General features: G+C 55.8%; 4 protein-coding genes across 4 annotated transcripts; 1 reads left to right on the forward strand and 3 right to left on the reverse strand.

Moving 5' to 3' along the window:
* Nucleotides 1-70: 70 nt before the first annotated feature.
* On the reverse strand, nt 71-2,292 carry DICSQDRAFT_132892 (uncharacterized protein). Its single transcript, XM_007361883.1, has 11 exons — nt 2,230-2,292; nt 1,849-2,155; nt 1,768-1,789; nt 1,525-1,715; nt 918-1,469; nt 784-839; nt 671-719; nt 600-615; nt 393-542; nt 234-339; nt 71-172 (listed from the first exon to the last, which is right to left on the reverse strand). Exons 1-4 carry the CDS (start codon nt 2,231-2,233, stop codon nt 1,590-1,592), a joined length of 459 nt encoding a protein of 152 aa, XP_007361945.1. The 5' UTR covers nt 2,234-2,292; the 3' UTR covers nt 71-172; nt 234-339; nt 393-542; nt 600-615; nt 671-719; nt 784-839; nt 918-1,469; nt 1,525-1,589.
* A 504-nt stretch (nt 2,293-2,796) lies between these two features.
* DICSQDRAFT_99014 (acid protease) lies at nt 2,797-4,413 on the forward strand. The gene is made up of 4 exons (XM_007361884.1): nt 2,797-3,132; nt 3,193-3,579; nt 3,638-4,195; nt 4,263-4,413. The coding sequence occupies exons 1-4, from the start codon at nt 2,922-2,924 to the stop codon at nt 4,268-4,270; spliced, it is 1,164 nt and encodes a 387-aa protein (XP_007361946.1). The 5' UTR covers nt 2,797-2,921; the 3' UTR covers nt 4,271-4,413.
* Nucleotides 4,414-6,654: 2,241 nt separating this feature from the next.
* On the reverse strand, nt 6,655-12,028 carry DICSQDRAFT_132894 (uncharacterized protein). Its single transcript, XM_007361885.1, has 4 exons — nt 8,316-12,028; nt 8,199-8,252; nt 7,807-8,129; nt 6,655-7,745 (listed from the first exon to the last, which is right to left on the reverse strand). The coding sequence occupies exon 1, from the start codon at nt 11,210-11,212 to the stop codon at nt 9,494-9,496; it is 1,719 nt and encodes a 572-aa protein (XP_007361947.1). The 5' UTR covers nt 11,213-12,028; the 3' UTR covers nt 6,655-7,745; nt 7,807-8,129; nt 8,199-8,252; nt 8,316-9,493.
* Nucleotides 12,029-12,483: 455 nt separating this feature from the next.
* On the reverse strand, nt 12,484-13,182 carry DICSQDRAFT_152538 (uncharacterized protein). Its single transcript, XM_007361886.1, has one exon. It carries the CDS (start codon nt 12,937-12,939, stop codon nt 12,544-12,546), a length of 396 nt encoding a protein of 131 aa, XP_007361948.1. The 5' UTR covers nt 12,940-13,182; the 3' UTR covers nt 12,484-12,543.

Below are 13,182 nucleotides of genomic sequence, written 5' to 3' on the forward strand. Positions count from 1 at the left end.
ACACCGGTCCTCTGCCAGTAGTTTGTGTTCACTGAGTTGCTCCGCCGACGACATCTGTACAGTGGTCTCTGGAATACGAGCCTCTGTGATGTGCAGCGGCTTGGTACAGAAGTGGGTGGCGGCAGCATCGGTCTTTGGCCTTTACATGGTGACGTTGGCCATCAACATCTACGTACGTGTGTCCAACGTGGCAGCACTGCAGATGTCGCTCAGACAACGGCAAATCTTTGCAGGCATACGTCGTCCCAGGTGGACCCTCGACAGAGTTTCTGAACAAGTAAGTTGCCAGCGTGCTCGGTCTGCATGCACTTCTGCGTTCATTGCTGATGCTCTGTAGCGGTTCGTGTCTCGCCGACTTTGATTTCTCTATAACTCGCTGAGTCTACATCCAGGCGTCATAGCATCCAGGGTAGCCCTCATCGCTGCTAACATCATTGTCGTGTGCATGACCTGGCATGCAATGTACGAACAGCGCAGGCTCTTTCGCCAGGCCGTTCAGGACCGTGGGAGAATATCTTATGCAGATATTTTGCTGCAGCATGGTACGCACATACTTCGTCAACTTCGTCAGCTGATGTAAGTCCTCATGCGGATGACAGGGATGATTTACTTCATGTAAGGACACAGCAGTAGCCTTTGGTGCCACTTCTTAATATTGTAAGCGCAACAGCGTAATGGTCCCTCTGGACGTGGCGCACATGCTGTTCACCCTGTTTTCGGTGAGTCCTCGCAGACGATCTCGGACGTGTCCCCTTCGTGCTGATACTTTCCATCGATGTCCAGTTACTGAGCGACTGGCCTGGATACAACGTCAGCGGAATCACTATGTTCACCAACCCGTAAGTACCAAGGCACGACTGGGATTTGGCCCGCGATGGCGAGCGCTGACTCGCGGGACCGCCGATGCGGCGTTCAAGCATCACTGCCATCTTGATAACCAGATTCCTCATACATCTTCAAGAGGTGGATGGAGCCGGGAGAAGTCTAGTTGGGTCATGCCCGCAGGCAACATTTGATCTGCGTTACAGCCCTGAGACGCAAGGCGGGCCATTAGAAGCAGTAATAACGCCCTCGAACATCTGAGCAATGCTTCGTGCAAAAACAAACCTATATAGATTAGAAAACGGCGCCCCGGGATAGATGATACATGGTGCATAAGCATTGGCCAGCCTAACGGAGGATCATAGAAATCTTGTACATCACAATCGGACCCGCTCTGGGTTCACTCCTTGTTACGGAGTGTTTGCACAGCCTCTAGGTTGCGGCCCCTCGCTGAAGCGTAGTGTTGATCGACAAGAGTGCATAAGCCTTCTCTCCGGAAGCGAAGAGGTACGGGGGTGAGTGATTGCCTCCCTTTTAGCCGCGGTCATGCAGAGACATTTGCACAGCATCGAAAACTGGTGAACAACGCCAGGAAAACCAGATAGGGAGCTCCATGCTGCCAGGATGGGTATATAATATTTATATTCCTAGGGACCGCGGTCAGGTTGATTGTGGCGACAGGTGAAATCCAGATGAACGTACAGGACACATACAGATAGACTTCTCTTGGGATATCCTACATAGCTGATCGTCGAACGATGGGATATCTACTCGTTGAAGAACTCGAGCGGCGTGTCGAGGTTCTGGATGGCACGCCAAGTGGTTGGATGGCCATCAGCGTTGCGGTTGCCTTCGTCTGTCCAGAGCGAGTGGAACAGCACGTCCTCGACACCCTGTGCAAATCCCGTGAGTTCTAGACGAGATACCACTGAGGTTCATGCGCACTCGGTTGGGAGGATCGTGGATGCTATTGACAGTGTTCAGGTGAGATCGCCAGGCAGAAAGAGAACGCGCAAGGTGACATACCGGACATGAATGTAACCCTCTCCTTCCGCATCGCGCACGCCGGGAAGTCTGATCTTCCCGAGGATGATCGTCCCGTAGGATGTAGGCGCACTGCGGATCTCGACAAGATCCTGGCGAATCTTGAACGCGACGAGGTCTTCGTCGGACACGCCATGAGCGCGCGACCACATGCGAGGCTCGTGCTTGTTCCAGTCATGACGAGACTTTATGATTTCGGACTTGATCTTATGCTCTACGATCTCGAAGGCCTCGAAAGCCTTTTCCGTCGGGGAGTGCGGCGCGTTGAGCTCGATCTGTTCCTCGGACGCTGTTCAATGACACGCAGATGCTCAGCAAAGTCCGCTCATCTGCTCGATGTAGAAAGGATGGCGAAGAGCTCACCCATGGCTCGTGGACGATGCGAGAGTCGATGAGGGTGGAAAGTGGATCGGCGATAACGAAACGCGAGACGGTGCTAAGCAGACGAGCCGGTGGCTGTGCGCGCGGACGGATACCATGCGGCGTGCGCCATTGCATGAGACACCTTCGCGTTCTCTGCCAAGCTCCATCATCACTGTACGGTGATCACTATGCCTTCAGCATGGGCCTGCGCATGTTATGTATGGCTTTTCTTGATATGCTGACGACCTGTCTGCACCGCACTTGCCTTTCCGATCGGCGAAGCCCCACTACCGAATGGCGGCATCCCGCTTCGCTATTCAAGTCTGCATTCTTCTCGCAGGAATAGCCTTGTCGCCGGTTGCACGCGTGTGGCTCCTGGGCTTCTAGCTTCGTATCCTCACGTGCTGCATTCTGAGCGACGCTCAAGATGGGCATGGGGTGGGTGACCGAGGTCAACCGAGGTTCGTTGTCAAAATACCCTTGCATCATCTCCATCACGCATCGTTTGTCGTCTACGCTCATTCCTCATGTCCGTGATGGGCAACCCGTTCCCGCTTGTTCCACATGGTTGGCTACAGTGGCCCCCTATAACAAGCTGCGCGGAGGCTTTTGCATCCCCAAGGGTCTCCTGCTTCCCTTCCCCCCTGCAAGCCGCTTGTGTGAGCACACTTTCGTAGTGGCAACCTCGCAAAATGCGTTCTGCTCTTGCCCTCGGTGTCCTTGCCCTCTCGGCTTCCTCTGTGGTCTACGCGACCCCCAAGCCTGTGCCCGTGACCCTCCAGGCGCGCAAGACCCCTAAGGGCCATGTCAACGGTCTTCGTAGGCGTGCCCTCAGTGCCATTGGCGTCCACTTGGACGACTTCTTCCGGGGCACGGACCTGCAGTGGTTTGGCAACATCTCTGGTACGTCGTGTTTCTGTCCAGAAAGTGTTGTGCTGCGAGAAGCCGACATATCACCCGCAGTCGGTACCCCTCCTCAGCCTGTCAGCGTCGTGTTCGACACTGGCTCGCAGACACTCGAGTTCGCGTCGACCGATTGCTCGTCGTGCAACCAGACGGGCAAGTTCGACAAGTCCAAGAGCTCCACGTTCAAGCAGGGCAATGACGAAGAGACCCTCCCCTTCTCGACCGGTGTCGGCGTGGACCCCGTCGTCGACGATGACTACGTCCTGACCGTCCGCAGCGCGACGGACTCTGTCACTGTCGGCAACGTCACCCTCAAGAAAGTGTCGCTTTACACGATCGTCAAACAGACACCCAAGTTCAACATCGACCCCTTCCTCGGCATTCAGGGTATGGGTTCATCGGCTGAAGGCTTCTTCGCCGCTCTCATTCGGGACGGTCTCGACTGTGAGTGGAATGCGATGTTATCGCGCGGCTGCTCCTGGCTAACTCGAACTCATCGCAGCCCTCTTCAGCTTGTTCCTGACCCCCGAAGCGGTCGGCAACGCTGAGCTGCTCATCGGCGGCATCGACGACAGCAAGTTCAAGGGCGACCTCATCTACACCGACCAGACCGGCAGTGGCGACTGGGTCGCCTCCTCGTCCTCGATCTCCATCAACGGCAAGACGACGTCCGTGCTGAACCAGCAGCGCGACATCATCTTCGACTCGGGCACCTCCAACATCCTCTTCTCCACGCAGACGACAGAGGCCATATACGCGCACATTTCTAAGGACATCAAGCCCTTCGACGCTGAGCCGGGGGCGTACGGCCTGCCGTGCTCGAAGATCGGGGACTTGCCCGCCGTGATCGATATCACGTTCACGTCGCAAAGCGGCGAGCCGTTCAACCTGACCATCCCGAGCTCGGAGCTCAACGTCGGCCCGTTCGACAGCGATCCGAGCACTTGTCAGACGCTCATTAACGCGTTCGACGGCCTCGACCTCGTCGGGGGCTCCGTGCTCAAGCACTACTACTCCGTCTGGGACGTCGGAAACCAGCGTTTGGGCTTCGCGCCGAACGGTGAGCGCGTCAGGTTTCGTGTCGGACATGGACTCTCGTTGCTGATGAGCGTCGTTTTCGTGACTAGGGTTCTGACGATGTTGTAATGACGAGATGTATATGGACGCACTGTATCCATAGCTGTCAATAGCTGTCAAATGACACATGCTCTTGCCTTCGGGTACTGTGGCGGGTAGTGGTATCACGAGGCCGTCTCTGTTTTCGGCTGCTCTTTCTGCTCATGACGGTTTCTGAGTGCAAGATGAGACGGAGGCGGCAGATGTCTGCGCGCTATGCGATCTGCCGCGACGACGACAGTTACACAGAATGGCAGGTGAATCTGTAGGCTAGCTCAAGATGATCACATGTAAAAGGAGACGAGAGTGAAGAAGCACGATACGAACCCTCTGCCAATGGACAACTTATCGAGCACAAAAAGTTGCCGCTCGCCATCCTCAGATCACATTCTGGCTTTGTAACAGCTCGTCGCTCTCTAGCATGACCAGTCTCGTGCATTACTTGGCGGCTGCCAAGTTCGTATCAAACATAACTTCGCTGGGGTAGAGCTCTTACACAATTAGCTAGAGAGGATGTAGAGCTCAATATGACAGACACATGTGTTCAGATGGATTGGGGAGACCCAGGAGGATAAGTAGGGGCCATATTAGCAAGGAAGACGAAGTGCTTGTGGGCCGGCTTATGTAAGCCACGACGGTGGCATCGCGCAAGAGGCCTCCGACCCGGGACGCCGCAAGGGTCGCTTCCAGCTCTCTGCCGTCCCATGCCTTATCAAACGTATTGAACGCGCCTTCATGTGGCAGGAGTATCATCAATAAGTTTAGCAATCACTTTCTAAGGGCATCCTGTCCAGTTGCCATCTTACCTGACGGTTTCACAGGAATTGACCAACCGAGGTTGTGGGGGCTCCGATGCATAGAACCTCTACACTACGAACGTATTGTTGCTTGAGACGCCAAGTCGCGGTATGAGACGGCCAAACGAGTCCGATCAGGGCCGGAGGCTGCTCGCTCATCTCATCTCCTTGAGAACGCTGGCTTGAAGGGACGCGAAGGGCAGTCGCTGAAGCCGAAGCGTCTGTCTCTTGTCGCTCGTCGCTCAAGGACGGTCCGCGAGCGACGTGCTTAAGCGCATGGTACCATCCATACCATCGCGCTGGTGGTGGCGCAATATAAGATCTCTCCTATCCGCCCCACCTGGATCCGGATCCGGATCCACCATGTCAGAATCCATTGCGGAAGTTGCAGCTACACAGGAGGCTCTGTACGTACGAGAGCTAAGTTTTCATCTGATCATGTATAATCCCGCTCACAGCTTTATGTCTTCAGTAGCATCAGCAAATACTTCGACTTGTCCAGTTCAAGTCAGTGCTTATCTAGCAGTGCAACAACAGCTACGACAGATTCAGCTTACGTCCCTACTACGACTTTAGCGTTGTACATCTACGATTACCTCATCTCGTTAGATTCCGAGATCGAGCTATTTTGGAGGCGAAGAGCCTTTGCGTCCGCCCTGTTCTTGCTCAACAGATACCTGACTCTGTTTTGCATGGTCGCACAATTCACCATATTCATCATCCCCCCACCTGCACAACAGTATGGACATGAATAAATACGTGTCGTGGTCTACCATCATAGCATTGACGAACTGTTACAGATCCTTACCGAGGTACGACAGACCTTCAGGGACCTATCCAATCATAGCTCAACACATCGTCCCCGCTACCCAGGTTGAAGGTCTACGACTACGTGTACTATATTTCGGTAATAGGGCAGTTTCCGGTATGGGGTGGTGGGTGCACTTTGAGTAACCCTTCGTGAGACGAAAAGCTCATGGTTTCGCTTCAGCCATATCAAGTATCCGAGCCTTTGTGGTCTGCAGCGATCTGCGTTCAATATGCAGATGGTCATCGGCCATAACAGTGTTTGCCCTCTACACAGCACCTTGTGGTATCAACGCTTATGTAGGTACACGCACCACAGACGGACCCGATGGCAGGCTGAAGACTCCAATTACGTCCGTCAGGGTAGATTCGCGCCTGTAGTCCCCTCGGCAGAAGCTCAGAAGATGTGCGTCACACCTGTCATGCATGTCTTTTTACATTCGCTTATGCTCTATATCCTATAAGCCGTACGTGAGATGGGCTAACTCACGGACCTAGCTGAGGTCCCCTTTCCATAGTTGTGATCGCCTCTAGGATGTGCCTTTCTGTTGCTGACATCATTGTCGTGGTTGTCACTTGGCGTCAAATGCGTCGACAGATGAAGCTATTCTCGACCGCCGTTCGTCGCCGCTACAGGCCGTCATATGCGAGCGTTCTGTTGCGAGATGGTACGAGTTCATCCCATCCCACCTCTTTCCGTCTTTCTGAATATCTCTCTCCAGGAACAATATACTTCCTGTGAAGAATCGAGCAGACGATCCGCACCCTACAGCTACTAACTCAGTATGATTGGTGCAGGGTTCTTGTCCCTTTCAACGCCGTCCATCTTATATTCAGTCTGTACTCTGTGAGTGCACAAGAATCGAATCGAGGAGAGTCATTTGTAGGCTCATGCCTACGATCCGGACTGTAGATTTTGGGGCAGTCCCCTAGATACCCCACGAGCGGTATCCCGATCTTCACCACTCCGTATGTGCCCCGCCCAATTCAGAATGCTTTGACCTGAGAAGATCCTACGTCAGCATAACAGCAATCCTAATCTCCAAGTTCCTCGTACACCTCCAAGAGATCGAGAGCGCTGCCGGCACTTCGTCACAATCCGCCTGGCAAACGGGGCTATTGGTTCTGCAGCCTAGCGTAGGGCCAAGGTCAAGGGAACACAGTCCTGAACCCTCCACGAGCACTCCATGCAGACGCGATGGCACTCGGGAAGGCAGTCTGCAGAGTGTATGAATGGTGGTCATTGGTTGGGTATCGACCTTTCCCTGCTTGTGCCCGACAATTCGGCTTTCGAGCGGATCGCATAGAATCGTATGTATTGACATTGCAGGTGCTCGCGATGCAAACAAACGTCGCTCAATACCGATATGCGTCGTCAGATTGGGTAAAAGAAAGGTTCGTGATACGGAGGCAACGAAGAACGTCGCCCATTGCCCCGACGTAGCGTTACGACGCCTTCATGCTTTGTTTGGCGGGTTGAACATTGTATCTCTGATGGTAGAGACCTTCGTGCTGTGTGAATTCCTGAGTAGCGATGCGACACGGGACCGCCGGTCTTGCGAAGATGACTTGGTGTCGATTTTGGTCTTGCAAAGATAGCTTTGTATCCAGACTCCACGAGCCAAGACTGCTTGGACCGCGAGAGAACGTCGTCCACCAAGAGTTGATCATCGAGCTACCTGCTCAGAGTGCGGAGGAATGGCAAGTTTTTCATGTATGGCCCAAGTGAGCCCGTATGCACTTGGTATGTATCGGAGGGTCGGCTTTGTACCAGGGGATGCCGAGAAGACGAGTAATCGAAGATGAAACGTGTGGGGCGAATACATTCCGGGGCATCCTCCCTTGGACCTGTCATCCGCGCGCGCTGTGTACAAGACCAAGCGTTCGCGTCTGCATGGACAAAACAAGTGAGCACTGAATCGACGACTTGTGGTAGAGGAACGACGCATACGTCTGGTTACGTCAACAGCTTTGAGTGGGGATGAATGAACAGGAGTCGCCCCGAGATGCAGACGGATACTTCGAGCTACGATGCAGAGGAGTCAGTAACAGGACGGTGAGATTCTGCCGAAACGAAGCCAGTTCCATCATATAGGTCACCGAAGATGACAAGGCTCGGTACTGTGTAATCCCGGATTGCATTGCTGGGCGCATCCAAAGTCGCGATTGCGCTGACAAGATATCAGCGAGATGCATGCAACAACAACGGAGACGTCTTGATGGTCCATTCGCCATTGCCCAATCCGCGGCTGGGACCCATACCGGCCGACTCGGCTGATAGAAAATGAGGGATACGAGCGAATAGATGGTTAGTACACATCACCCCGCGCAGAAGCAGCATACCTCGACAGATCTTCTCCGCCCACACGGCGTCCTGCGCGGCCGAGACGTCGCGAACTGACCGACAAAGAGGTCCGTCAGTTCTCACAACGCGGCGCGATAACGCGGACAGAAGGCTACCTGCGAATGCGAAGCTTATGCACGCGGTAGACCGACAGGGCCCGGATCCGGCGAACCGTCCAGACTAGACTTCGCACTTTGCGGTTCGCAGCCCCTGCAGCTGTCAAGACACGGACGGACGGCCAGCTCGGGCTCCCGTGAAGGCGGACGTCCGATACGGTTCGGGGGTGCTGTATGTATCTTATGCTGCTGACGGTCTGGTGACCTGAAACACCGCGAACGGCGATGACAGGAGAGCTTCGCGGCACGGCGCGCACGGGCCCAGGGTCCACGGCCGCATAGCGTTGCGTTCCTGGCTACTTCGAACAGGCCGCAGCAGCTGAGCGTCGAGGGTCCGACGTTGAACGTCGAACATGGTCTCCCTGAATACCCTGCCGCGCGCAGTATCGGCGGGTACCCTCATGCCTGGAGTTGCGACCAGCGCATTCGTCGAGTACTTGCCACGCACGCATGTCTGCATGTCTGCTGCCGAACGCCAAGGTCCGCCGTGCGACGCGCCCCGCCCCTCGTCCTCGTCGCCGAGAAGGGGCGGCGGCAGCGCGACCGGGAGCCGCGTGCGCCGGAAGCCACGGGAGGAGACTTCGAACGCGACGCGAAGGTCCGCCGAGGTGTCTGTCCTGCCCAGGCCCGGAACGCGCCACGGATCCACGGTCCACGGATGTACGGCCTCGGAGCTGTCAATCCCGCACTCCCACATCCATAAACCCAACACGGCAGCTCAGACCGCGCGAGCGCGGGAGCCGCCGTAGGAGCCCATCGCGAGGGCCCGAACGATGAGTCCTAGGGATAATGTGAGTGCGCATACGCCGTGGTATGGTGCATAGAGGAAGGAAGACATATCTATGTACAGGAGATGTGAGTACAATGTCAGCAAAGAGATTCGGACGGGAGGGAATACTACAGATACCGGGACACGTAGAGACAAACGTAGACATATGAGAATCAGGGAGAGTATCACGGGCCAAAAACGACAATGGGCTATCCACGCCAAACCACCGAAAGAAGAATCGATGCAAGGCAGTGGACGACAGTATGTTGCAGAAAGAATATGCGATGACACAGAAGTAAGAACGTCCAGGCAGGAAAGGCGAGAGCACCGATACGATCCGTACCAATAAGATAAAGTCGAGTTCCTCTCCCCCCTTTCCCCACAGGGGACTAGGGAGACAGGAGCACCGCTATTGAGTCCCATTATCGAAAGCGCCAGGATTAGAAAACATCTCCGCAAACGACGGCAACGCATTAGGAACTTGCTTCACTCCACTCAAGTCGAACGTAGGAAGCGTCGACCTCGCAGCAGCCTCCGTAACGTCCATGTCGGCCGCGTACGTAGGATTTGCAGGGTTGACGTAAGAATATGCTGGAATCGAACTGAATGAACCGCATGGATTAGCCGGATCTGATGGAGTGTAGCTGGAGATGTTGGCGACCCAAGGCCCAAGATTGTTCCCGGTAGACATCGCCGGCGTCGGTAGATCCAGGAACATCGACATTTGGATGGTCCTATCCTCGGAGCCATCGGATGATGAAGATGCGGAGGACATAGGCGAGTAGGAGAGGGTCGGCGTAGAGAGCGACGGCGAGATCTCATATTGCGGCTCCACGTCCATTTGGGACGAAGTGTCGTAACCCGATCTGGGCGCCTCTCTTGCCTCGTAGCAGTAACCCGTGGGGTCGGAAGTCGGAACGAAGAAGGGGTCCACCAAGGTAGAGCTGCGGTCGGCTCCAATTGCAGGGACAGTTGCACTGCGCGACAAGCCACGCATTCCGATCCTTGGAGCTGGAATCGGAGGAGGGATACTGAGGAAGATATGGGCTGACGAGGACGCTACAGGCGCAGCAGACGTAGTCGCCCACGCCGCAGTAGACGAAGGCGTACAAGTACGCGACCCGTAGAGAACGTCGCCTTCGCTCCTCGTGCGTGAGACCGTCCTACCTACGTTCGCTCCGGACGTCGCCGCAGACGACGCAGGAAGCTTGCCTACCCAAAGGCGCCACTCCAACGCCTCCCCGAGCGCGCGCTCACACCGGCCGATCTCTCTCGGAGGAAGACCGGCTAGCTTAGCCCAGGCCCTATTGGAGTAGGATCGATCTTGCATGAACTTCGAGGCCAGGATGAGGCACGCGAGGAAAGTGCGGCGAGGACAGCAGAGGGGAGAAGGCAGGGGTGGGAGAGGAGGGAGAGCGGATTCGTCTTGGCCGCGGCCGGCCGACCCGGAGTGTCGAAGGGGACCGTCGGTGCCGATGTCGCCCACTAGAACGGTGTCGCCAATTCGGATCGTTTCGAGCGTTGGTCCGGCGGTGTTGTCGGGAGTGCCGGAGGGTGCCGAAGTGAACACCTCGTCCTCGAAGACACCTTGCACAATTCGCGGCTCGGGTGGCTCCTCGAAGGTCGCGGATTCCGAGGTCGGCCGGGTCTTCTCCTTTCGGAGCAGTTCCGGGACCTTGGATCGGACAGCTTCGAGGTAGCAAAGGGCCGTCTGGAGCACTCCGGTGGAGGTTCGGGACCGGCGGAGCACCTCGTGAACGAATCCCTTTATGGGGATTAGATTGCTGCCGACGGAGCCTTCGGGCGCTTGCGAGTATGACTCGCACCTGTCTCCTGTCGGAAGGGGCGTCTGGTGGCTTGTCGGGGTGACGGGCGAGGGAAGTTGGGCATTGTCGCCAGCGAACAGCGCCGAGAAGCCGGTCGAGATCAACGGAGGGGATGCAGAGCATCCCGCGTGTGAGTTGGACGGTTCGGGCTGAGCGCAGAGAGCCTCGCGGCCACTGGCGGTGAAAACGGTAGGGATATCGTCGGGATGCCAAGTCTCGGTCAACGTTTTGACTGCTTGATCTGGTGCACACAAAGACACTTGAGTCGACTGAAACGACAATAGATAGAATAGAGACGACATCCGATGAAGGCAGAGGGGGCAAGCGCCTCGAGCAGCCAAACGATACAGAGAAGATAGGGATAGTGCCACTCACCGACGAGTTTTGCGGCATATTTTGCCCTGAGGTTCTCCCGCAAAGCACTAGCGAGTGGTGGCGGTTGGAGACAGGCCTTGAGGCGTTCTGTGTCGCTGATTGGTGGGAGGTGGATAGATTGGGGTGAGGCTGATGAAACGGACGAGGCAGGAGTGTGGAGGTAGACTGAGGGGGACCTTGAGATGCCTGATAGCGCGAGATTGGAAGCATAAGGTTGCCAGCGGGTCCTGGTGCGTGATGCACCAGGACCGCGATGGGGAAAGGAGTGGGTAACAGCATGGATAGACATTGTCGTAAGGGCCACAGGTGACGGAGTGGGGAGCAGAGACCAGGATTAGGCGATTATGATTCACAAGGTAGAAGTAGCATGAGAAGCGGTGAAGTTGTACTGGTTGATAAAGATAGTTGAAGCAGACTGAGAAGCAAGCGAAGAGATAGGGACGGAGACGGAGGCGGGGACTGAGGCGAAGGCGGAGGCGGTTACGGAAAGCGACTGTTTGGGGTATCTGTTTGTGGGCATGAAATACATTGTGAAGACTTGATGGGCGGTTCGGATGTCCTAGTCGAAGACTATGGACGATCCGGGCGGAGAGCTCGTTGCCTAGATCAGCACGGGCTCCAGGAGAGCGATGGCGATGGGACTTGGGAATTCAGATAGAGGTGGTAGATAGAGGTGGTCAAGTGCAGACAGAGGAGCTGAGGGCGTCGGGGGCGACGAGAGACGTCGCGGCGGTAGTTGTAAGGGGCGTTGTCAGAGTCAGCTGAAGGACGAGAAGAGAGTCAAGTGGATATATCGAGCAAGCCGACAGCCACCGCCAAACAGGGCCAAACAAAGGCAGGAGTCACCGGCTCAGGCTGCTGCCTCCTCCTCTCCGGATCTCTCGCACAGGCAGCGACCTCCGCTCTCAGGCTGTGTTCCCCAGCATCCCTCCCACCTCCGTTCTCTCGCTCCTAGCGAGTGCACCCTCGCCCGTTTCTCATCACCGCGCTGCGCATCGTCCACCGCACGCACCCTGCTCTCCGACATCTCCATATCTAGCCAACGGCTCTCCTCGTCATATCATAGCCTGTCCGCGTCTGATTCACTTGCAATTTTTCCGCATGACTCGGCACACCGCAATGCGCCCTTCAAATACGTTATTGCTCAGTCTGACTTAGCATTGCGTCCGGCCACTCCCGTCGCTCATCCGTCTATCTTGCGCATTGTTCCCGCGTGTCTCCATTGTCTCTATCTTTCGCCCCTCTCCTGCCTTCGTATCTACTCTATCATGACACGCTCCCAGACAACCATCTCGCCGCAGATGACATTCTTCCGCACTCGGTGTGTTGTGGAACGAAGTAACCGCTCGACTACGGTTTGCAAGCGCGTATTACCAGATACAGTCCTTAGACCTTCACTATGCAAATTTCTCTGCGAACCATCTCCTGATCTACTGATCCACATCCTGCCGTTTAGTTGCACCGCTAGTGCCATACCGAATACTGCGTGGTGCAGCCAGCGTGCCCAATCGTCCAGGACTTCGAGCACAGCATCGATAGGCCAAGGGTTGCTGCTGTGCTGCTTCAGGGCCTCCTCTATGCTCCCTCGGTCTCGTACGCCGTCTCGCATTTGCTGCGAGCTGCCCGTGCTCGTCCCATAACAGATTGCGCACATTCGTCAGATGCGCTTTTCTCTTCCTCGCTCGGTCTCCCGGCCGATTCGCGCAGTCATATCCGTGCGATCTTCATAACCGCACACTTTGCATTAGGCCCGAAGTCTATCCCCTAGCGCATTCTTCGCCATCGTAGTAGCTTAGCCCTTATATTCCGACGCGCTTCTCGCACGTCACTCCGACCGTTCTCGCCCCTGTAGCGTGCGCGCAATATTGTGCGCGCGATCGCGACGTCCTATTATAAC

This window comes from Dichomitus squalens (genome assembly GCF_000275845.1).
Source record: "Dichomitus squalens LYAD-421 SS1 unplaced genomic scaffold DICSQscaffold_3, whole genome shotgun sequence".
Classification (NCBI taxonomy): Eukaryota; Fungi; Basidiomycota; class Agaricomycetes; order Polyporales; family Polyporaceae; genus Dichomitus; species Dichomitus squalens.

Bases quoted from the DNA above. Each gene is read 5' to 3' on its own strand.
- DICSQDRAFT_132894 (XM_007361885.1), bottom strand. From the start codon at position 11,212: ATGTCGTCTCTATTCTATCTATTGTCGTTTCAGTCGACTCAAGTGTCT.
- DICSQDRAFT_99014 (XM_007361884.1), top strand. From the start codon at position 2,922: ATGCGTTCTGCTCTTGCCCTCGGTGTCCTTGCCCTCTCGGCTTCCTCT. The intron at 3,133-3,192 runs GTACGTCGTGTT...TATCACCCGCAG, and splicing joins GTGGTTTGGCAACATCTCTG to TCGGTACCCCTCCTCAGCCT. The intron at 3,580-3,637 runs GTGAGTGGAATG...AACTCATCGCAG, and splicing joins CATTCGGGACGGTCTCGACT to CCCTCTTCAGCTTGTTCCTG.
- DICSQDRAFT_152538 (XM_007361886.1), bottom strand. From the start codon at position 12,939: ATGTGCGCAATCTGTTATGGGACGAGCACGGGCAGCTCGCAGCAAATG.
- DICSQDRAFT_132892 (XM_007361883.1), bottom strand. The intron at 1,790-1,848 runs GTATGTCACCTT...CACTGTCAATAG, and splicing joins GAGGGTTACATTCATGTCCG to CATCCACGATCCTCCCAACC. The intron at 1,716-1,767 runs GTGCGCATGAAC...GGATTTGCACAG, and splicing joins TCCACGATCCTCCCAACCGA to GGTGTCGAGGACGTGCTGTT.